The sequence below is a fragment of the Phoxinus phoxinus genome (assembly GCF_949152265.1).
Source record: "Phoxinus phoxinus genome assembly, chromosome: 2".
Lineage (NCBI taxonomy): Eukaryota > Metazoa > Chordata > Actinopteri > Cypriniformes > Leuciscidae > Phoxinus > Phoxinus phoxinus.
The window spans coordinates 18,294,554-18,320,074 of NC_136877.1; the positions used below are offsets into that span (position 1 = coordinate 18,294,554).

Here is a 25,521-nt window from a genome sequence, read left to right on the forward strand (position 1 = left end):
AGCCTTTAAAAACAGTGTGAACACCATGCAAACCAGAACTAAATGTTGTTGTTTTTTTGGTCCAGGCTAAAAGAACCAAGAGAACCTGAGAGTAAATGTCCGGGGAACAAAAGACAATGAAGAGAGCGAGACAGAGTAGAGGTAAAGTGGAAGTATTTATTATTTCCTGATTCCTTTTTTAACTGCATCTTTCTCTCACTGAAATAATATTAAAAAATTAAATATTACATATTAGACAACGGAAACTTATAAATACAAAAATTATATTAATTTATGTAATAGAAAATGTGACTAATGTATATAATGCAAAATAGTGCAGTACACTAGCAAAGCTTTAGTTCTGTATAGGACTGGTTGCTGTAAAGTATGCCTGTGTTCAGTCTAAATGAGGAGTACATATTTATTCTTATTAATTATATTTAATTACTTATTAACCACTCAATCAAAGAGAAGGTCACTTCAAAATGTCTACATACTCACAATGCCACATTAAAGCAAATTCTAAAAGAGCCGACTGAAGAAATAAACATTTCTTCTGGAGAAAGTCTGATCATGATCGGAGTGTGAGCTGAAACTTCATTGTAATTGATACTGCAAGACAATGATTCAAAACACAGAAGCAATTCCACATCGAAATGGCTGACAAGAAACTAAATTAAGGAACTACAGTGGCCTAGTTCAAGTCCTGACCTGAATCCTACAAAGGTGATGTGGCAGGACCGGTTCAAGACCTACTGTGCCAATCTGTCAAAGCTTTTCTGCAGAGGAAGAACGAGCCAAGATTCCTCAAAAGAGATTTGGAAGACTCATATTAACTTACTTGTGGTGTTCAGTTGCAGTGATTGCTGCTGAGTCCTGTCAAACCAGATATTAGGCATTTACTTTTTCACAAGGTTGAGAAGTTGCCGTCTGATTTACGCAACTTCTGGAAATCATCAGTTCACCTGGAAATGAAGCTTGATAAAATGCCCTGGATGATAAAACAAGGACTTCTGAGGAAGAACAGATTTGCCAAAGTTTGGCCGAAATCCTTGAAAGAAACAGTGACGTGTAACAAGTGTCTATTTCGTGCACAAAATGTGGGTACACAGGTCAGGTGTATGGACGCTAAGGCTGATTTGAAAATATTAATTTCTCAATTTTAATCCATCTTCTTTTTGATGAGGCGATATCGATTCTCCAATCCTAGTCTGCTAGAAATGCACAGATCCGGGACTGATCCAAATCCGATATGGTGCGTACTCATGGTTGTTACTGCTAAGCTCCACAAAAGGCAGATGAATATTTACATCGTTAAATTAAAGAGCACGGAAACACTTCCTCCGCTGTGGCTGCCAGTCATTGTGCCCTGAACTTTTCAATGCAGAGCGTGTGATTTCATGTTATATGCATTAAAAAGTTGACATCAAAACCACCTTACTGTATGTGCAATTTAAACCAATTTGATTCATTAATTGATTATTAAATAAACATTATTTACAGTTTTGGTTTTCGGCTAAAATTAAAACTTTAATTTTGGTTTCAGTGTTTGGGTAAAGAAAATTAAGGTGCAGCACAACTGTAACTGTATTATAACGGCAGTACAGCAATCTCTTCCTGTCTAAGTGGGCGGTTCTTGGCCAGAATGAGCTGCAGATTGGACCAGGCATCCTGCCGATAGTCAAAAGTCAGGCTTCGAGTCGGCAGAGAAGAACTGAGCACTTTTGCATTGAGAAAGGTGAAACAGGCAAACAGAAAATGTCACAATAGATGATGAATTTCTCCATTCCAGTGACTCTCCCTCTATCACTCACTTTCACCGAACAACATCAACACAGGACGGCTTTGTTAACCTTGTCGCCTGACTGTCGCTCCAGCTTTATCCCTCCACCCCCCTCTCTCTTTCTCTCGCCTTTCTGTTTCTTCCTCCTTCTCTTTCTTCTGTGCAGATAATCAAATTGGTCTCGGTCAGGAGTTTGTTGATTCCTGTCATTCTTTTGCCACATAATAGTGAAAACCCTCTTTTCAACTGAGCAGTACAAAAGTGGTTACATATATGTCTGTATGTATGCATGTATGTATAATCACTTGAGAAAACAATGAGAGAAAGATGAGCACTGAGTATTAATTATGGCTTGTACAGGCTTGATTTTCAGGCATGAGTCCAGAACCATCTATAACAGGAAAATTAGATGTCAGGAATAAAAGCCTACTTGTAGAGGAAGAAAGAAGGACAAGGATATGAACGAAAGGAAACCATTATATTATCAACCCATAAAACAAATTTCCTGTCTGTGTGTGTATATGTGTGTCATTTCTGAGGGATGGGTTTAATTTTTTACCATGGAATCAACCAGTACTTGCAACAAAATCTCATGTTGCCAAACGTCATATTTTATGTTTAGGCGAATTGGTACAACCTCATTTTTATGTTTTCATACAATCTGCTTATGCACTACTGGTTAGTTTTAGGGGTGGACTGGACTTTCATGCTTTTTTTCTAAAAATCGCATTGTACAAATATACACAAAAGTTTTCACATGAGCTCAGGTGGGTTTGGGCACTTAAGCTAAAGCTATACTTATGAATGTCACTATACTGTACATTACATACCAGTGTCATTTGCTTTAAATAAAGTCGTTACACTGACTTGTTCATAGTTAGTGGTTACAGTTAGGGAACCTTTGTGAACTTGAGAGGAACTGACTCCATGAACTTAAAACTGCGGTCACACAAGGCGTTTGAGTGTGTGAAATCACTTCAGGCACTGTAATGAATATTGGCCACAGGATTTGATGTCACACCCCAGCGCTTATGTTGTTTGCAAATAAAATATCCCAAATCCCAAATGTTAAAATATACCATCATCACCACCACAACACATGCATAACTGTTGCTTTAAAGTTTGTATTCTTTGTATTGAGCCGAAGGGTAATTCTGTACCGCTCTTAGATCCTCTGTCTGTCAAACATCTCTTCACTATGCCAATTCATAGGTCAGAGTTCAACAAACTTGAACTCTGAGTAATAAACATCTAAAGGATCTGCTGTTATTTTGACTGTCCCATATTCACATGTGTGTGACTGGAAGTGAATGGAGCGTAACATCTAGCGTGACCTCACCTTTAGTCAGGGCAGACACCATATTGAATATGACAACTTTGCACTTCAATTTGTAGTGAATTTAAAATCGAGAAAACACCAAAACTACATCTTACAAACAAAACAAAAAAATTATAATCTGGAAACATTAATAATTAAATACGTCATCTTCCCTGACTATAGGTACATTATAGAATTTTTTGGGTCAAAATAATTGTAAAATGTAATTTAGTTAAAGGTAATTTGTTTCCAGATACCACATGGAATACTGTTCTCAACAATGAAAATCATTCATCATTAAGTCTGACTTAAAGGGATAGTTCTCCCCAAAAACGAAAATTCGGTCAACATTTTCTCACACTCATGTCATTCCAAACCTGTATGACTTTCTGTTGTGAAGCACAAACGTAGCTATTTAAGAATGTTAAGAATTAAAAAATTCTCAAAATAATAATAACAATAATACAGGTCATGCCAAGTCATCGAGGTTTGGAACGACAACACAAGGGTGAATAAATGATGACAGTATTTAAATTTTGGAGTGAACTATTTTAAATGGTAACTTTTAAGTGTTAAAGTACCTTTTGGGGCCACTGTATATCAGCAGATATTTGTTACAGAGGATATAAAAAGTCTACACACCTCCTCAGGTATGTCACTTTCAACAAATAATAAAGACCAGTAGCAGTGGCCAATAATGTAGCGCTTCCTTATGAATGAACTATGAAACACTATGAACCATAACAGGCTGGTAGCCACTGAACTTAGATTAATACATAATGAAACACAGAGATTAGAGCTGGATCTGGCCTGACGGCTTTGAAGAGCTCTCTCCTCCATTATCTCTCCTACGCACTCTTTTTCTGTGGTTTGGTTTCATTAATGGGCTTTGTTTTTCCTGAGGTATTTCGAAAATGCACTCTTATCTTTACTCAGTCTACAGGGTATGTTTTAATGCTGTGTCTCGGGGAAGATTGAAACCACAACTTTTTAAAAGGATGGAACTCTCTGCCTATCAGACTGTTGTTCATTGTCCGTGACCCTCTTGAAAACAAAATACAGCTTAAAAAACAGGCAGGGAGGTTGACTGGGCTCTAATGCTGGTCAAACAGGTTAGGCTGCTCAGTATTTCAGGTTTTGTACACTTTTCAGAGTGCGAAAAGAAAAGTTTACAATGGGGTAAAATGCTTCAATTTGTCATTTTTATAATACAATACACTACCGTTTAAAAGGTTGGGGACAGTAATATTTTTAAAAGAAATCTCTTTCGCTCACCAAGGCTGCATTTCTTTGATCTAAAATACAGCATAAACAATAATATTGGGAATATCATTACCATTTAAATAATGTCTATTTTAATATATAAAAAATATATATTTTATTTCTGAATTTTCAAACAAAGCTGAATTTTCAGTAGCCATTACTCCAGACATCAGTCTCACATGATCCTTCAGAAATCATTATAATATGTGCTTAAGAAAAATGTATTATTTATTATTATTATCAATGTTTTAAAAAATGTTGTACAGCTTATTTTTGTGGAAATTGTGACATTTGTATTTTGTTTCAGGATTATTTGATAAATAGAAACAGAATATCATCCATTTATTAAAAGCAGAAATATTTTGTAACTATGCATTTAGTGTAACTTGTCTTTGTTGAATAAGTATTAAAACATTTTTAAATCAGTAGTGTATACATTTTATATTTTTCCATCACAAATTATCAGCATAAAAATGTGAGTACATTTGAAGTTTAATGGAAAAATTCACATCATGATTAGTGTCACACATCTTCAAAATCTTTTAAAAAAATCACATTTTATTTTTTATTATTTAAATTAAAATTTTCATGATTGACTTATTCATTTCCAATTTTTAAATATATATTTATTTTTTGCTGATTTCCAGATTTTGAATCCCTCATTTTTACTGTGGATCTTATGCACTTCATAAATCTATCGTCACGCCAGACCATTTGTTCACCACTAAAGGCGAAAGTGAGAGAGCAAGAAAGAGGAAGAGAGCGTGAATGAGTAAAAGAGGGAAGGAGAGAGTGAGTGAGTTTTTTTTTGGAGGGCATGCTATTGGTGAGGGCACAGGGCAAGTTATGCTCCAAAACTACCCTAACAGTCTGAACGATTTCCTGTATGTTTTCCCACGCTTGCAGAAAGTGAGAGGGGGAGAGAAAGAAACCAAGAGAAGTAAAAAAGAACGAGAGGAAGGGAGATACTACGGAGAGAGATATAGAGAAGGAGAGAGGAAGTGTCATGTCTCCGTTTACAATTAACGGATACACTGACGCCTTTCTGTTCCTCACTGATGACAACCAGCTGTCCATGACAGAGAATGACAGTGCTGAAGAAACAGAAAATGAAACGCAGAGAGCAAGAGGAGAAGAGAAAGATGTATAAGGAGTAAAAACCGACACATGAGGAGAGCAAGAAAGGCCAAAATGAGTGTGGGCTAAAATGAACCAGAGGAAAGGCTAATGCAGCCTTATTCCCATCATTAGCTTCAGTGCAGATGGGCAACTCATCCTGCTTTCCCACAAACAAATCCTGCTAATTGAAGAAGAGTGAACGCAAGAGTGCTGTTATACCCTCCAATCACAAGCCACAATCTGCCATTAAGGACAGCAATATTAATGTACACAATCCCACATCCTAGTTTAGAGAACCACAAATTTTCTAAAATCTGATCAGATGCATGTCTGATGGATCTTTCCGATGCTACCGCTAATCTATTATTGATTCCTCATAATGGCAGTGGTTTACGTTCTATGTAAAGCTTCCTTTTGTTGAGAAAAGACATTAAATCAATTTAATTTCTAAGATAACCATGTTTATTATACAATATAATCGCCCCACTTTGTCTCGAATTCTTTTCTTTTTTTATGTTAGGCGCTATGCTTTCCGAAATATAACCATAAAATGAATGGTTAAAACTTTAGGAAATCAGACAGTCAAAAGTGATTTCTTAAAGCACCCAATAAAAACTATACAAGACACTTTTGTCAATTCTTTATTGATTTTTTAAATAGCTACACTGGCTAGAAGCACAGACTGATCTCTGCTGTCTTACTGTCAGCTTGTACACCCATTTTGTTTATACACGTCATTATAAATGAGCTACAGTACGTATTTGGTAAGAAGCATTTTTTTGTAGTTCAAGTAGCTTGATTACATTAGATCACTTGAAAGCAGTTGAAAAAATATATATACAACACACACACACACACGGTCAAAAAAGAAGAATAGTCTCTTTCCTCTTTCTCCTTCCTGTGATGACTTGTAAGAGAAAGAAAAGTGACTATTCATTTGGTATCTGCCATTTTCTTAAGTGACTTAAAGGACACCTATTATGCACTATGTAAAATAAGTATCTGATGTCCCTAGACTGTGTATGTGAAGGTTTAGCTCAAATTTTTTTTACATCATGCTAAAAATGGCACTTTTTGGGGGTGAAAAAAAACTGAAACTGTACTAGCAGTGTTCAGTTCGAACAGGAGTCGGACAATAATGCCTACAGAGCCAGAGAATATATGCTGTATAGAAATAGAACAGGCATTGTTTTGTTTATTACAGTTATAACTTATTTGTCATCATGCTTTTATCCACTATTAATACAAGCCTGCTGAATCGGATGGGATCCCGTCCGAATGATGGCCAAAAATATACTGATGAGTTCAATGAAGTTTATTGTACATCACACAAACAATGAAGTGTCAGTTTTACTCCAGAAAATCACTGTAAGAGCTGAATAAACACAGTATAAGAAGTGCACATTAAAGTCTTATCCATTAACTCTCTCTCTCACTTTCATTATCAACATACACAAAAACTAATTACAACTAAAAGTAAACAAATATATACAGACCTTTTCAGGGGGTGCTTAATAAACTGGTAAACTTTATATCAGTAAAACAACTCATGAAACGCAATAAAGTGCGCTCCACTGCCGTGACCAGAAACGTTAGGCCTATCGCTTTGGACTGGAGACTATAAGCTAGTCTCTCCCCTGTGAAGGCCCTTTCTCCTTCCCTTTACCTCTGTACAGATCAAACGGTCAAAATAGTTCCGGTTCACATGGCTACTCGGAAGCGATAAATAATTATGTGATTGAGGGGGCCGGAACGGTGACATGTTAGCGGCCCCCAAGTTAATAACTAATGATCTTATTTTTCTCTCGGGTTTACGCTAAAGCTGCAGTGTCGGTCAACAATCGTGGGCGGGGCTTGTGCAAATGGACATCAGTTAGCCCAGAATTTGCAAACGGCTTGTTCTGAGACAGTGCTTGTGATTTATGGGGATTAAAAAAAAAGTACTGGGTGGATTTTTTTTATCATTATAGGGTGGTTGTGTACACACATACTTGTGTTCCAACACCATGTAAAAGTGAATTTTGCATAAGGTCACCTTTACCGTGACGGGGGTCTGGACATGCCGCATTCCTACACCCACTGTGTGAGTTTTAACAAATACAAGCAACCCAGGAAAAGAATTGACCAGGACAATGGGAGAAAGTCCTAAAAGACAACTGATTCCTGGTATTCATGTCTCTACCTGTAGAGCTACAGGCTATGTGAGATCTAGTATCCACTAAAAGCTACTCGATTTGCCTTGAAAATAGGCCACACATGCCATCACACACCCACAAACATGGTACACAGAATAACAGAGCATTGTGATCGACACGCATGCAAACTTGAACGTTCAGTGGGCAGCACAGGGACCCTGTGGCTCAGCCACACACACACAACAAAACAGCAGACAAAAAAAACCCCTCAGGAATACAGTTCTGAGAGTGCAAGGGTGTTTTCCTACACACAAAACCTGTTCTACCACAACGCGTGTGAATGTACCTGCAAAATCAAGTTTCATTTCTTGAAGAAATAATCTAGCTCGACTGCGCTTGTGCTGGTGAGCCAGTGTGTGTGTGTGTGTGTGTGTGTGTGTGTGTGTGTGTGTGTGTGTGTGTGTGTGTGTGTGTGTGTGTGTGATATCGCCAACATTATCCAACTTACCCAAAAAAAAAAAAAAAAAAGAGAGAGAGAGAGAAAAAGGAACGGAGAATGACATAAAAGTGGATTCATGGAAGTGTGGCTGACTTTAAACAACCTTTCCGTACTTAGAAATGGAGTGTGTTGGATAATGGCATCATTAAATATAATAATAGCGACATTAAATATAAATGTGCCTGAATGTGCGAGTAAGTTACTGAAGAGACGAGATGAGGTGGCCTCTTTACTATTAACTGGAGAGAACGGGCTCCCCAGGGCCAATATTCCCTACACCAAACAAGGTTACAGTCTTTCCTCAGGCAAAGATCGGCCTAGTGTCCTAATACCGTATCGCAACACAAATGCAACTTCCTTATCAATTTAAATACACAGCCCAAAAAAAAGAGAAGATTCTCAGCTTGTTGTTTCAATGTTTAGGAAGTAAACACATTAACACCTTCGGCACATGAAGGAATCTCCAAATAACATTCTCAGCAAGCAAAATAAACAATTCGTCTTGGCAACTGACATGAATTTGCGGCTGAGTTTATGTGAGTTTTACACACACTGTGCTGTGTCTTTTTAGACTGCAGAAAGTCCCTTATCTAAATTCACTGGAACCAGATTAAGCTGCGTCCCCATACCACACATGCCACACTGATCAGCACAAGAACATTAGAAAAGAGGGAAAAGAACATATCTATTAACTAAAGAGAGAGCGAGAGAAAGGATGGGAGGATGCTTTGATTGAATTTCACTGGCTAAAATTTAATTTCATTCATGAGCACTCACATGATAAGCCAGTAGCCTGTATGGCAGGAGGAGAGAGAGACGGACAGAAAGAGAGAAATGACGCAAACAAGACTGATACTAGATATGGCAAAATTGGGAGGACAGGTAAAATTAAGTTATGGGTAAAACAAAAATTGCAGTCATAACAAATCAATCATGCTTGAGGAGTGATTGAAAGACACATACCAGAAAACCTGACTTTACTATACACTTAAGTGATCATTTTATTTGTGCGCTAAACTACATCTCCTTGGACAATAGACATAGCGTCGTTTTATGTTTCTGCCGGTGGGGTTATCCGGCTTTGAGTATGAATGAAACATACGTTACATAAGAGTGTTCAGAGCTCCATAATGCTTACATTGCCCCGCTTTGGATAAGAATAAAACATCAGGTCATGCACAGAATATCTTGTCTCTTTGAATTAGATCTAGATTTATTGACATTGGCCCATGAAAACCTCTACATGGAGACTTTCCCAAGTGTGTGTGTGTGTGTGTGGGGGGGGGGGGGGGGGGGGGGAGGGGTCATGCAAAAGTGTTGAATGAGAAAAAAAAAACCTTTTTCTCCATTCAATAGTGCGATAGTAATCATTACGTGATTTTGTAATGAATTCATCAGTGTCCATAGAAATTTTGTGAGCTCAAAGTCTAGTTTGATATGACGTCACACTTCATGACGTCTTTTTTATAAAATTTAATTCAACACAATAAATATACAATCTACTCGACTTTACTGCTAATTTTTTATTTTACTTCAGCCAAGAGATGTCACGCCAACACCTATCGATACTAGTGAACAAAAAAAAGCCAGTAAAAAAAAAAAAAAAAAAAATCCAAATGCTGGAAAAAAAACTAAAATATCTGATATGAGACCCACACCTCCCCACTTTAATAACTCCATAAACTTGATCACTGAATGAGCCAACCCCAAAAACACTTATAATAAGTGGACATTATCAACACTGCAAGAACGCATTCTGTGAAGCAGCCTTTAAGCATAAACAAAACAGGACGTCTCCGTCAACTGAGCGTTAGTTAAAATTGCTGAACACAAGGAGTGTTTTGTCACTGTAATTTTACTTTAGTCAGACTCAGAATAGCGGATTTGAGAACATTGCTATGGTTACCATGGTGTCAATCATTGCAGGAGTCGTGTTCTGTACACACAGAACTATAATTTAGGGGTCTCACTTCTGCATTTAAATGTGGTTGTCACTCCTGAAACTTTTCAGTGTGCACGTGGCCAAAGATGACGATTTTATTTTTTTAATGTTTGTACACCACAGGCTCTACTCTTCAGCACAATGGTAACCTCTCCGAAATGCAGACACAATAGAAACTAGGGATGCACGATACAGGCCACCATATCAGTATCGGTCAATATATGTTCATTTTTAATGTTATCGCTATCGGCCCAATAAGAAAATTTGGCCTATATACTGTATTAAAGCCGATAAATAATGAATTATTTATTCACCACATTTCACCATAATGGTTTTGAATGGCTTGAAATAGAATTGGAATTCGACACACTTTAAAAAGGAAAATACAATTAAAGGAACACTCCACTGTTTTTTGAAATAGGGCTTATTCACCGTCTTTCCTACATTTAGATAGGTGGGCAAATGCATTTTTGTCTCAGTGCATGCATTGTTTTAGTTTGGCAGTGTCGCCGCTAGCTTAGCTTAGCGTAATGAATGGAATCCTTTGTTGCCAGCTAGCATGTACTGAGTAAAAGTGATCCAAAAAACAAAAACAAACACCTAATTACTTTTTGTGGCCTGCGTATTCACAACGAGTACAAATAGCGATGCAGATTAAGACTAGCCGATTTCCTAGGCAGATAGGAATAGGCCAGCGCATCACTGTTCTTCGAGAAGAACACTGTGCAGTGAGTGTTGGTTCTCGAGGCAAAAAGGTTGACTTCGGTCTCTCAGAACACACTCCATATCAGATTGACCGTCTGTGAGTCCAGGGACCACTCGCCTAGGGGAGTGTTGCCCCTTGAGAACATATCTGCACCCAGATTCTGAATGCCCGGGATATGCGTTGCTCTCCTCGTGCAGTGCTCCCCAACACAGGTTGGAAGCATCTGTGAACACCACTTTCCTCCTGGACACCACTCCCATGGTCACACCCTCGAGATACCAGTTCTGAGCTCGCCAGGGAATCAGGGTTCTCAAACAACCGTGATTCACCATGATGCGCAGGCTGCCTGACTGCCATGCATGGGTTGGCATACGGCATTTCAGCCAGTGCTGCAGCGGGCACATACGCAGTAATCCCATACGGAGTACTGATGATACTGCTGCCATGAGATCGAGAAGTTTCTGAAATTTCCTTAGGGGCGCTCTCGGTGCAGACACTAGCAGCCTCGTTAAGAGCTGTCATCGTCACAGAGTCTAACACTGTGCCCAGAAAGTCCACGCTCTGACTGGAGCTCAGTTTGCTCTTGGTAAAATTGATTGTGAGACCCAGGCATTCCAAATGGCCGAGAATCAAATCCCTGTGAGCTAGAAGTTTAGTTCTTGACTGTGGTAGCATCAGCCAGTGGTCGAGATAATTCAGCATGCGCACTCCCTTATGTCTCAGGGGAGAAAGCGCTGCATCCATACACTTCGTGAGTGAATTGGAGCGAGTAACCTTGCTTTATAGTGTTTATGACCAAACTCGACACATGACCCATGACCCAACTCGGATGGCTTGCCAGGCCAGCACCCGTGTGGCTAGGGTTCGACACACTGATTGTGATGGGTCGCCTAACATATGGGGACCTAATACCCTTATATTGTGATTTGTGCACATACTGAGTGTTGGACTGACTGTACAAGCTTTCGCCTGAAGGGAAGTCAGTGTAACAACAGGGAAGGGGCCACCTGGTGGAGGGGGACCATAAACCTGTGAGTTGTGATTGTGAAACATACTCTTTTTGTGCTTTATTTGGGTCGCCGTGAAAAGAGACGTTTGTTTGTAGAGACGCGCTCACTGCTGCGTGCCCGTTTACAATAATAAAATCCCCAGCCACCTGAACTGAACAGGGAGCTGTGGGAAGTTTTGCAGGTCTTTTCGAGGGTGGTCCAGCTAGCACGAGACACGAGCCTTCTCTCTTTACCTTTGTCGCTAGGACGACTTCGGCGGCACCGCATCGAGCACGATGCTGGGACGTGGGCCCTGGCACCTGGGCGTCAGGAAGCATTTCGCTGAACGCGGCTGGCGGCGGGTATCAGCAACAGGGTGGGGCTGAGAGACCTGCTTCGCCGGCTTGGCTGAATGCGTCGAAGACGGAGCTGGCTTGGGTTTGTTGGACGCTGAGCTCGAGCGCTTCGGCAAGAAGTGTCGCATGGCCTGGGACGCCTTCTGTGCCTTTGTGTACCACTCAGAGAACCCCTTCACCGCCGGACCGAAGAGGCCGGAGCTGGATACCGGGGCGTCGAGGAACCTCGTCTTGTCTGCGTCCTTAATCTCAGTGAGATTAAGCCAGAGGTGGCGCTCGAGCACGACCAAGCTCGCTCTATTCCTCGATGGCCTGTGCTGTAGCCTTGGTAGCACGCAAGGCTAGGTCAGTGGCGCTTCGGAGATCGCGGAAGGCCTTAGGGTCCGGGCCAGCCTCATCCATGGATTGGAGGAGTTTGGCCTGGTAGACCTGCAGCACGGACATCGTGTGCAGGGCCGACGCAGCCTGACTGGAGGCGGAATACGCGTCCAAAGAGGGCTGAAGTGGTTCGGCAGGGTTTGTTCAGGTGAACAGCTCTAGCTCGTCAACTAGCAGTCGTGTTCGGGCACAGATGAGCGGCCACGGCCTCTTCGAGGGGCGGCAACGACTCATAGCCCTTTTCCGCCGTGCCGTCCACGGAGGAGAGCGTTGCGGAAACCGAAGATCCCACACATGCTAAATAGGGTGCGCGCCACGCCTTGGCCAGCTCCTAGTGCACCTCAGGAAAAAATGGCGCCGCCTTGTGCCGAGGGGCCTGTTGGCGCCCCGGGAGAAACCAGCCATCCAGCCGACTTCGAGAAGGTTCCTTTGGCGAGGACCACTCGAGCTCGAGGTCCGTGACGGCCTTCGTCAGGATCCGGAGCATTTCAGCGTCGCCTATGCAGCACAGCCTATGAGCGGGCCAGATAGAGTTCTCAACGGGCCTGAAAATTACAACCCGACCCCGAACTAACCCGACACATGAACATGAATTATCTGCCCGAACCCGGCCCGCGGCCCGACGGCCGTGCATTTTTTTTTCTTACACACGTTATGACCAGCAGACGGGAATTCAAATCAACCTTTAATGTTCACGCCTTTTAACAATACAAACAACTGAAACAATAAACTTGAAATATATAAATAGGCTTTATAAATATGCCTTAGTCTAAATAAAAATCGTCACACAATAATAATAAAAAAAAGAACTCAAACATGTACTTAGCCAGCGGGCGGGCTGTACATAACCTGTAGAATTTCCATCAGAACCCAGCTCCAGTCCAAACACTTTCCAGACCTCTGATTTCCCACTCCTGTAGTAGCGATGGTTAATTCACCTGCGGCAAGTTTACTTTTCACCAACTCCATCTTCTTCTCCAGGCTAAAGGCGTGCACGTAGCGGCGTCAGGTCTGCCCCACCCCTCTCCATGATGCACGCCACATTACACGCAGCAGCCAGACTTTCTTTACGGTGAACATCAGCGATGATTAATAAATGTTTTTTTTTGTTGTTTTTTTTCTGAGCGGAAAAGATTAAGCCCGAGGTCCGACCCGACCCGAGTCATTTGCTTATATTTTCGACCCGAACCGTTGCGGGTCCCGTCGGGCCGACCCGACCCGTTGAGAACTCTAGGCCAGACGCTCAATGTGCTAGCTGTGCAGCTGCAAATGCGCTTTACATATAAGCTTCAGTAAATCGAGGAAAGGGAGTTTCCCCACTGCGTATAGTCACAAAGGCATAGTACGCAAATAGTACAGATTAATAGATTTTTACAATTTTAGGCAAAGTCAAATAAAAAGTGTTAGCTGGGACATTTTTTAGGTTTTAAAGTGAAGGTTTGGTGGGGTGGGCATGAACAAATAAATTAAAAAAAGTATGTTGTGTTCCTATAATAACATGATATTCACACATTTTAGGATAATTTCTGCAAAACTCTGTTTAACACTATCAAAAACACAGTCATTCTATAGACTTACATTAGAACAGAAAAAAAATTGTCTAAACAATAATGTAAACAACAGCAGGTGCCATGCCAGGACTGGTATTAGCTGGTACAAGTAAAAAGGACATTTACTGACCAAGGAAGTCCCTCCACTCCAATAGAGGAAGAATCCATCTGGGTCCACTTTGAGGGTGACAAGGCTGGGTGGGAGGTTGTTATCCTAAACACACAAATGGAAATAAAACGAAAACAAACAAAAATTTAATCAGGTGCCATTCAGTATAATTCATACAGTTTTACCAACAACATCAGTACTCCTTGTACAGAGAGCAGAAGAAGGTCATTCTCTTAATGATATGAACAACATTAGCAATTGACATGACTACTAATGAAGATCACTGAGAAACAATGACATGGTTTAGAACATTTATTACATACAACCAATTGTTCATTCAACTGCAACTTAATTAAACAGATACTATAGTAACCAAGTCACAGTGGCAGCCATGCCAATACTGCACGTCAACGATGAACATACAGCCAACAATAAGCAAAATGGCAGAGAAACAGACATGATGATTTAAAAGTTAGTCAGATAAATGGGAAGCGCTTGGAATGGGTGGATGGTCCTGAGGGACTGTGCGATTTAGAAATTAATGTAATGACTGAAACCAAAACCTCAAAAGCCACAGAGCGAGACATTAGAGGAGTTTAATGCACAAGCCACAGAAACTGATGGCTGCAAATGACTGGAATTGCATATTACCATAAGATACAGTTGTAATAGATATGATTGAACCCCCATTGCAAAACAGGTTTATTGGCAAAATTTACAGACTGTCAGCTGTTTGCAATGAACAAATCAAACAAAAGTGAGTGAAATAGCTCAGCACAACAAATGTTTGAATTGGTTTCCTTAAATTCAACTGAAAAGGCACATTTTATGACTTCAGCAGTGTCAAAATTATTCAACCCCATCATCTCAAGCATCTTTAGCACTTTAGAACACCCTTTTGCTGATGTGACCTGCCGCAAACGAGATGTATAACCAGACACCATGAACATTTATTACATACAACTAATGAGAAAAATATCCGTATTTAAAACTTTATCGACTAAATTAACTAGCTTCCGGCAGACGGCATACGCAAGTCTACTTACGCCAAAAAGAGTAACACTTGACGATGCATGACGTAGGATGTAGGAGTAAGCTTTGACCCCTCTCGCGGTTCAAACAAACAGGGCTGGGCAACAAACTCAAGCTCCTCCGACATTTCTCTTTAAAAATGGTTGTTTTAGACTTTTAATTCGTGAGTGTTTTGCTCTATCCCCTGCGCTTCCGCATTCACATCATGCATCAGGTCAAGAGTTACTCTTTCGCCATAAATCAATGCATACGGCCGTCTGCCGAAGCTAGTTATTTTAGTCGATAACGTTTTAAATATGGACATTTTTCTGCCACAAACACATCAATTCGCTTCAGACGGCCTCTATTAACCACCCGGAGCTGTGTGGAGCACTTTTATCATGGATGGATGCACTTTGATGAACAGTCATTCACCTTCATTATAAAGCTTGGAAGAGCCAGGACATTTTTTTTAATATAATTCCGATTGTATTTGTCTAAAAGAATAATGCTATATACTGTACACCTAGGATGACTTGAGGGTGAGTACATCATGGGGTAATTTGTAGGTGAACTATCCCTTTAAGGTCAGTAGTGGTGTAGCTACGTCTTGGAGTTCTGGCATGCATTTAGTATGCGCCTTACAAACTTAAACCTCAGAGCCTGTGTGTGCCACCAAGTCTTGCTGCAGGCCTTTTGCAGTCACTCGAGGGTTTTACTTAAGCTGCCTACTCAGAAATCTGGTTGCAGCCATTGATAGCTTCCTTTTTCTGCTCCGTACAGGTAGTGTAACCACGGTTCCTTTAACTTTGAACTTGCGAACTATGCTTCCAACGGTGTCTCTAGGAACATTTAGTGCCTTCACTATCTTTTTGTATTCTGTTCCTTGTTTGTGAAGGGTGATGATATCTTCTCTTAATTTTTTGGACCATTATTTTTACTTCGCCATGTCTAACATGCAGTCAAACGTGACTCAACAATCTAATGCTGGGTACACACCAAAAGATAATCGGGCTGATTTTGGGCCGATTTCCCCCCTTCCGACAATCCTAGTTATGTCCCGATTATCTTGATGGTTCTACAGATTATCTTATCAGATTTTCCCTTGGTGTGAAGTGTGTTAAGAGTGTCTGAACCTTCTCGGAAGAACGTCGGAGCCGCCTCGATCGCGAATAGTAAATATTCAACATGTTGAATATTTACAATCAGAAATCCTGATGTGTGGGGGGAACCCCGAGGACAAACGCGCGCACGCTCTGGAGATTTTCATGTGAAACGAAACAATATCCAATCAGAAAGCGAGATGATGGAAGACACGGTCATACACACACACACACACACACGAAGCTGAGTGTTAAGGGTTGAGTGAGGTTCAAAAGGGATTAAAGAACTCTTTCTAAAGAGAAAATAAATCCAATAAATAAAAACAATAAATATTGAATATCATTCTGTATAAAAGGTTCTATATGCTGGGTACAATGTTTATTTTTTTACATTTCCCCATGAATTTTCTGCGAAAATCATTCCAAACACTATCATCGCAATTTCTTCCAGCATATCGTCCGCTATGCTTATTCTATAGTCCGAGATTTTGCGAGATTTCCTGTGTTCACAGTCGAGACTCTGGTTGAAAATCTGTTCGTGTGTGGTGTGCTGTCTTTGTCACGTCATGGCACACCACACACTATAGGAGCAAAACTGTTAAATCTAGGATTTTTTGTCCTCATGTTTGTGGTCTATCACATTTTGAAAATCTTATAAGATGTAAAAAATCTATTGGTGTGTGTACCCAGCATTAGCCAGTACAGATATTTCATGTGTGCTCAAGCACAACTGGTGAACTAATGAAGCTCTTGATTAGTTGCATCAGGTGTGCTTGAGACAACACCTGTTTTGCAGATTTGTGCTGATGTGAGGGGGTAGAACAGGGTTGAAACTGCAAAAGTCATTAAAAGTTGCATTTCCCATTGAATTTGTGGAAACCATTGTTGTGTCGAGATATTTCAATTACATTTGTTTGATTTGTTCATGGCAAACACCTGAAAGTCTTTAAATGTTGCCAATAAACCTGATTTGCAATGGGGGTTGAATCATTTGATTAAAATAAATACAAGTATACAGTTGTAAAGTATGTAGTAAGTTATCTTTTTATGAGCACCAAATCAGCAATAATGATTTCTGATGAATCATGCGACACTGAAGACTGGGGAAAAAAATCAGCTTTACCATCACAGGAATAAATTACATTTGAGAACATATTAAAATTATTCATTTTAAATAATACAAAAATAAATGCAGCCTTGTGAGAAATATATATATATATATTTAGCATTTTAATCATTAATAAATGTTTCGTTATTTGACTAAGAAATCAGTACAACTTTATGTAAAAACTTTTGGCAGTCCACAGTAGACCTTAACTTACTGTGAAAAAATATATGTATGGGCCTTTTAACGATGGGACATGAGTTTAAGTTTGCACGCATGGGACATGAGCATGAGTTTGCACACTTCAGCCGGTCACACAAAAGAATAAAGTTGCTGATCTGTCATCACATAATAGGGTCAAACAATATATCAGTAAAGTAGGAAATCAAATCATAATGTTGTAGTTAGTGGGGTAGATTAAACAATACAAATATAGTAAAATATAAAATAGATACAGAAACACCTGTTTCCCATAATTTTTCAATATGTGTGACCATACGATTGATATGTCTATAAAGGGTGAAAATAGTTAGATGGTAGTACAGACTGAAGTATGACAATAGGCGGATCTGACAATGGATTATGAGGATGACCATGGGGATATTTAATTTCTTTATCAAGCAGATATGGGAAAAACAATAACAATAATGGAATTTCAAAATACAATTTGGTAACATTTTACTTGAAGGTCAATCATAAACAATCTACATCTTTAAAAGCGCTATATAAATGAAGATGACTTGACTTGACATACATTTATGCAGCATTTTATTTAGCTTATTGTACTGGAAAGGAACTGATTGTGTAATGAAAAGTGATTGTTACACATCAGGTGCCGGGCAGTCTTCACGCTATATTCACCAAATATGTCAACTTTCTTACTATTTAGCAGACGAAATAAACATTAGGCTATTAGGAGAGTAGTATGTCATAAATAAGTAGTCAAAAAGTACCTGGATGACCTATATATTGTGCAATATTTTGCAATCCCTTAAAGTATGCATACAAAGGAAACTTTACTATCCCATGAGGCCTTGGGAGAGGACTTGCGTGGAAGCAACACAATTTACACTGCAATGCCAAAATGGCAGATGTCGAGAACAAAGTTCTTCTTCAAATGTAGTACTTTGACTGAAACGATTTTGAAAATCAAGCAAGTGTAGCTGGTATTTGCGTTCACACACCTACATGGTGTATGATTTAGATCTAAAGAGTGTTCACACAGTAACACATGTATAAAAGCACTTTGAAAAGGTTGGTTGTATCTGTCAGCCAAACCAAAAAAGTTGGAAAAAACTCTGATTTGAACATCCAGTATCTCAAGTAAAAAATTAAAAAATAAATTGCTAAAAGAAATCTCTATTCGTAATTGCAATAGTCTTTTTTTTTTTCAATTACAAATTATTTACTGGTCAATTACAAAAATATTTCAAAGACACAACACCAGGGCACTTAATATAATGTGTTTGGACAATCAGTTAAGAGCTAATCTCATCTGTACTGTATGTGTTAGCAGTGAAGTGACGTGTGGCTGCTGATCTATAGATGTAGTTTTGAGGAATGTTTGCATATGATTAAATTAATCTAGGAGCACAGATTTATTTTACAACTTCTCTGAAAAAACCCACCCAGTGCTGAGATACACACACACACAAACAAGCTGTCTCTAAACCCAATCAAACGCATTTGCATGCTGACTGCTTTTAATGTTTGCATAAACAAATGTTACTGCTGCTGAATAAGCTTTATTTAAAGCATCTATATGTGCACACAGAGCTCTCACAAACATCAGGTGAGCTGAATATAGTATAAAAGACAGCAGAAAAAAGTGGACAGACAGCATATGAGAGAAAGAATGAGAAGTAGCAGACCTTGGTCTGGGTAAACAGCATATTTTATTTGACATTAAAACAAGGTTATGAAAGAAAAATGTCCAGTGCCTTTAACAGATTGTATGTTCTTAAAGGGATAGCTTACACAAAAATAATTATACCCTAATGTCAATACCAAACTGTGTGACTTTCTTCTGTGGAACACAGAACAATATTTTAAGAAATGTCTCTTTTTTCAATACAAGTCAATGGTCACCAAAACTTTATGGTTACCAATATTCTTCAAAATGTCTTATTTTATGTTCAGGCAGAGGAAAGCAATCAATGCCATTTTGGAACGACATAAGGTTGAGTAATTGATGAAAGGATTTTAATTTTGGGATGAGCTATCCTTTTAAGATGTTTGGTTACTACTCTTCACAAACTGGTGTTTTTGGTGCACTGGGAATGTTTTGGAAAGACAAAACAGGGTAAACAACATAACTTGAACGTGTGGTAGGGAGGGAAGTGACCTTCACCCTCTAAGGGTCTCATTAGTGTGTGTGTACAGACTTATAAAAACCCGTCAAGCTTCTCTGACTCCAAATGTCAAGCCCTAATGATCTGACACATACACATACATGTATACAAACACACACACAAAACCAAACCCTTACACGAAAATAACTTTTTACATTACATAAAAGTAATGCAATTAATTTATGAATAAATAAGTACATCTTATTTATATTTCTTTTTACCTTTGACAATGACCACTAGTTTGTCATATTTTGCAAATATGTGAGGAGAACTTTATCCAAATTACAGCTTCGTCTTTGTATGGTTGACGTGCACATGTCAGAGAACTTTAAATGGATATTTGGGTAAACCATTAAAGTGAACTGAAGCTTGTGGCCTGCAAACGACAGCAGTGCGTGCATTCTCTCAGACAGAGGCGCACACAGTTAATGCATCAACAATGTCAGCTATTTCAGTGGGTGAGTGGCCTGCTCTCTTGGCTCTTGGGTGTATTTGGCTTCCAATATTTACTTGCTTTTATAGCCCTTACATAATGCACATACACACACAAACTACAACATGACTGACTTTAACACCTCAAAGTCTGGGAATGCAAGACAAGTGGACAGAGAATGAGAGAGGAACAAAGAAAGATTTTACAGAGAATATCTGCATAATATCTGCAGGGTTTAGTTTGCCAGCATGTATTATATGCAACGCCTTGTCAACATGCAGCTTTTTATGTCTAGACTTCACCTTTGTACTCACCAGATTAGCAGGGCATGGACACATCTACATACAGGTAAGTGAGGGATAATGTAAAGCCAGTCGCTCATTATTGCTAAACTAACCCTGACGTGAAGCAGAGGGTTCATGGATCATCCGGAAGGGGTTTTGCGATAATGACAACCTGACTGTACATTATTCACACTTATAAAAAAAAAATCATGTCCATTTATTTGTTAGAGAAAGTACGGTAATCATGATTTGTGTTGAAAATATAATCTTATTAGTATATTAGCTTAAAGCTTTTGCTAAGTAATTGGATATGACTTAATGGATATTAAAATATAAGACAAGTTATACATATTGACAATCATATAGATAAATAGTAAAAAATTATGCATATTGTAATATAACGCACAAGGCCCGTTCACACCAACAAAAAATTGGTCTGGTTAGCAAGGAATTTGTCTGTTCAGACAATGGCTGCCTCCGAAATCACATACTCTCGAGTAGTATATCTTTATTTTGAATAAGTACTTGACGGCCGCTAAAAAGTACGTTCTACATAGTATGAATAAATATAGTATGAATGTAATCTGGACGTACTACATTCACCATGTTGTCATTATCATGTGACCTACCAGCGTCAGTTACGTCACTTCTCTGCCATTCATAAATCCTCTCCCGTGGACTCATGGGATAGTCAAGTGTCCATCATATGCAAACTTCAGTATCTCGCCGGAAGTAGTAGGTCATCCGGGTACTTTCCGCCTACTCTTTAATAAGTACTGTGAATTCGGTCATACTTCATTTTTCACATACTGTGTTTCGCCTACTATATAGTAGGGAAGTATATGGGATTTTGGATGCAGCCATTGTGAAAAAAAAAAAAGCCAGACAGGCTGCATAAAAATGCTAATTCACTCTCTGACAAGTAGGTGACGCTTATTAAAAAGCAGAAATATCATGGTTACCCAGCACACAAATTGCTACACAACTTTCCGTGTCACACAGAGGAAAGGAAGTCAAACAGTATTTACATGTTTTCAAACAGCCAGCCAGTATCCATTTATCATAATTTAATGAAAAAGTGTGACCAGCACGGTCTTCAGTATAGTCTGTTCCACAAAATAATGAAATTCATACAAATGTGTAATGACATAAGGTCATGAGCATTCGTAAATGATGACATATTCATTTTAGAGTAAATTAACCTTAAACACATTTACAGAGATGAATAAAAGTGACTGCTGAAAACAAAGAACGACAGAGTGGGCAGAAAATGCTAAAGACGTCCCAGGTTAAAGTAAAGAAAGAAAGGATGAAGGAAGGAGGAAGAGAGACATTTTCTGATTCACTTAAAATCTGATTTACATCAACCTTTCAAAAGAGCGAATGACTTGGTCTAAATTACACACACACACAAAGGTCTCCTTCCTGAATGACAGGGCAAAACTGAAGGAGAGGAAAGGCTGGAGGGGGCGAGCAGAGGTCAAACACACCCATATGTGAACTGTGGGTCACCGACTCTGACACATGTTCTGTTTGAGCATGCAACTCGCCTCTGTTCTTCATGTTCTTCCTCAGTCTCTTGTCTTCACCTTGCTGAAAGTGTGTGGAGGCTTGTTTAGCAGTGAGGTGAGACTCCATTAGCAGTGTGGTAAGAGTCAACAAACCCGAATACAACTGCAGTGGGCCACCTGGATGAGTGTTACCCTCTCAGTCCTTTCCAGGAAACTGTTCATCGACGGCTCTTATCCTGAATAATCACCACGCGCAACCGAAAAGCTCCTGGACGCAAAGCTCCCGGATTATGTATTTTCTTGTGTTTGTGCTTTGTTGCTACTTGTTTCCTGTATCATCTCAAATCGCTGAATTGTTTTCTGGCAGCAAACCAAAATAACATGTTGGTATGAGGTCGGTCTAGTTTTGCATGTTGCAAACCACATCAACCCCTTGCATTGTGCATCTGTGAGCACCAAGGGCGTTTCTCCCCGGAGAAGGCAGGGACGCAGTGCATACATCATTTTCTGATGAGAAAAAAATCAACAATACAAACAAATATGTAATATAAGATTATAACGTGTTCTTCTAAAGTACTTCCGTCCTAAAGTAACAGTCGAGTTTCAGAAGGTTTCCTCCCTTGAGCTCAACTGCATTCTCAAAGATGTCCAAAAGTGCGACATGAATATGAGGTGGACCTACATGCAGCTGTGATTGGCTGATTTGCAACAGGTATGCAAATCACCTAGAACTGGTGGAAATGGATGGATTCATAATTACAAAGTAAACAACTCACTCACTACGATATCATCAAAACAAACTTGATCACGTAAGTCGTTTTTAATGAACATTCAGCCTTTGCTGATAGTGTCATACAAATGCTGTCCCATATACCTTAATATGGAAACAGAGTAATAATCAAATGGAAATAGCACACAATTTGGACATATTTGGATTAAAAACTTGGCCTCCACATTTCTGGTGTGCATACAAACATCTGAGAGTGTGTGGTGTGTCGTGTGACAAACACCAGATAGACGTGTGAGGAATGAAGAAATTAAAAGAGAAAAAAGTGGGAAGACAAGCAAAAAAAACTAAACGAAAAACATAAGGAGGAAAATTAATGAATGAGAGGAAAATGTGAAGGCACAAAAAAGTATTTTTCTTACAATTGTAAAAGTAGGCCTATAGTCTTTGTATGCATAATCTAGGAATCTCTAGTAAATGTTACAATACACTTTGTAATCATACTAGACTATGCTAGGTGCTTATAAGTGAAAAAGTAGTATGATGCTAGGGTGTGGTGGGTGGTTTCCAGGGCGTTGCTAATTGGCTTTAGCATGTTGCTAATTGGTTGCTATGGTGTTCTGGTTGGTTGTTTACTGGCCCAAAAAGTAAAAGGAGCCAAAGAATGGAAAATGTGATACAAATCAGATTCTTTCTAAGCATGGTCATGAGTCTCTAAACACAAACACACACTGCCTCAATTAGGATATTAAGGAACCAACAAAACATAAACAGCATTAATATTATAATATGTGGAGCAATTCCCTTCACAGGACGTGCCAAGCTCTTGTGTACACATGCGCACCAGACATGACTAAACATGCACAGCTCCCTTCTTCCTCAAAGTCAAATAGAGTTTCTTAAGCACACACACACACACAGATTTTGTCACAACAACAATATTTACCCTGAGACACACTTGTGGCCTTAAGAGTGTGATTTTCCAGATTTACATGCACGTGTTGTGCGACTAATAGAGCAGTTAGCATTAATACATGAAGAGGAATGAGAAAGGGGAAGCAAAAATGAAAGTGGAAAGAGACTGGTGAGCAGCAAGAGACAGCAAGTGGGCCATCAGGAAGAGAAGTAGAATCTAGTGTTCATCAGATGTTCGGTCTTTTAGGGTTTCCTGTGATTTTTCTCGTCTTTGCCTACATGGTCTCTCATTTCTCTGCGCTTCAGAGTTCCAGGCGTCACTTGCACACTTCTCAATATTTTTCCTCCATGTTATCTCCTTGTTTGGCCTCCGCGTGTGAAACCTCTCTCCGCTCACGCACAGTTCGCCCTCCCTCCTTCCCTCTCAGAATTATCCTCCTACACCAGCCAAACTTTTAACTCAGTCACCCTGTGTGTCCAAGTCGCTGCTGTTTTTCTGCTCCATTGAAAGAAATACTAGCATAGTTTTTTGCAGTTCACACAGTTAATCACAAACCCTAAATACTTCCTTTGGAATTCCCTCAGAGAGAAAAGGATGAATCATTTAGTCCATGTGAATCCTATCAGATTGGTTTGTTTAGACAGAGGGTATCTTCATTACAAACTGTCCTTACTGGGTTTGGACAACATTTATATTCCTGTTTGAGAAGCAGTCATGCAAGACAGCTACATCTGTACTGTACTGAGAGAGACTCTTTCTCTTGCTCAGACACACAAAGATATGCAGAATTTGTCACCGTTTCAAAAATGTCTGTTTTTAACTAGGCTCCATAATATTCCCATAACTACGACCCTCAGTGCTCACTTTTCACCCCTGACACCTGTCAAGCGGAAGACAGGATACATTTGCAAGTCAAAGTTCACAGCTAGCTGATGTGCTTAAGGGCATTAGTACTATAACACTGTCTTCACTGAACTACAACCAATGACTTAATTATCCATCTTAAATTTTAAATTACTTGCTTGCCATGTTCAGTTAGGTGTCTTGCTCAAGAGCACATCAGTCATTTCCTGTCTGTACTGAGAATCAAACCCATGACCTTTGGGTTATAAGTCCAACTCTCTAACCATTAGGCCGCGACTGCCGGTTTAAAAGAATGATGGTTCATTCGTTCATTTTACTGTTCAAAAGTTTGGGGTCGGCAAGATTTTTTTATGTTTTTGAAAGTCTCTTAAAAGGCCGCTTTCACACTTGGTTCGATTGCCTGTTCCGAACCAGAGTTCGATTGCTCCCCCCTCCCCCTGCCCCCGATGGACTGTGTTCACATTATATTATTTGTATCCGAACCGCGGTATGCTTGCGTCAAGCTGCAGCTGGCGCATAATCGTGTTGCTTAGTAACCGCTAAGAATGAAAGGCTTGAATGAATTGCTCGCTTTACATTTGCAGTGCGTCAATCCTGCTTTTCGTCAAGGTACGTGTATACACACACACACACACACAAGAGCTAACTATATTACATTATACACGTCACCATTAGCGGTTCACATCCGCGATTTGGTACGATTGCGTTCATATCAGCAGCGAACCGTAGTGGAGTTCACATGAACCGTACCCCAGACCACCCTTTTTAAATGGACTCGAGTACGGCTCAGGGGTGCGCACCCGAGTTCGGAAGACAGTGTTCACATCATCCAAACGAACCGAACTCTGACTTCATTCGAACCCGGGGTGCGCACCAAAAGTGCTAGTGTGAAAGCGCAGCTCACCAAGGCTGCATTTATTTGATCATAAGAACAGTAATATTGTGAAATATTATTACAATTTAAATTAACTGTTTTCTATTTTAATATAATGTTTTCAAATGTAACTTATAATGGTAAAGCTGAATTTTCAGCAGCAATTCTGAATGATCCTATGTAATTTTCGTTTATCTACAGCTCCGATCCAGAATT

At 39.6% G+C, this 25,521-nt stretch overlaps 1 protein-coding gene across 4 annotated transcripts in view; it reads right to left on the minus strand.

Annotated features, from left to right (window-relative positions):
- plcb3 (phospholipase C, beta 3 (phosphatidylinositol-specific)) overlaps positions 1–25,521 on the minus strand; it is a 75,635-nt gene that overhangs the window by 44,328 nt on the left and 5,786 nt on the right. For all 4 annotated transcript variants that reach the window (XM_079599841.1, XM_079599840.1, XM_079599839.1 and 1 more), the window contains exon 2: positions 14,148–14,231. In XM_079599841.1, the coding sequence (XP_079455967.1) occupies positions 14,148–14,231 (84 nt within the window). The remainder of the gene's footprint in view (positions 1–14,147; positions 14,232–25,521) is intronic.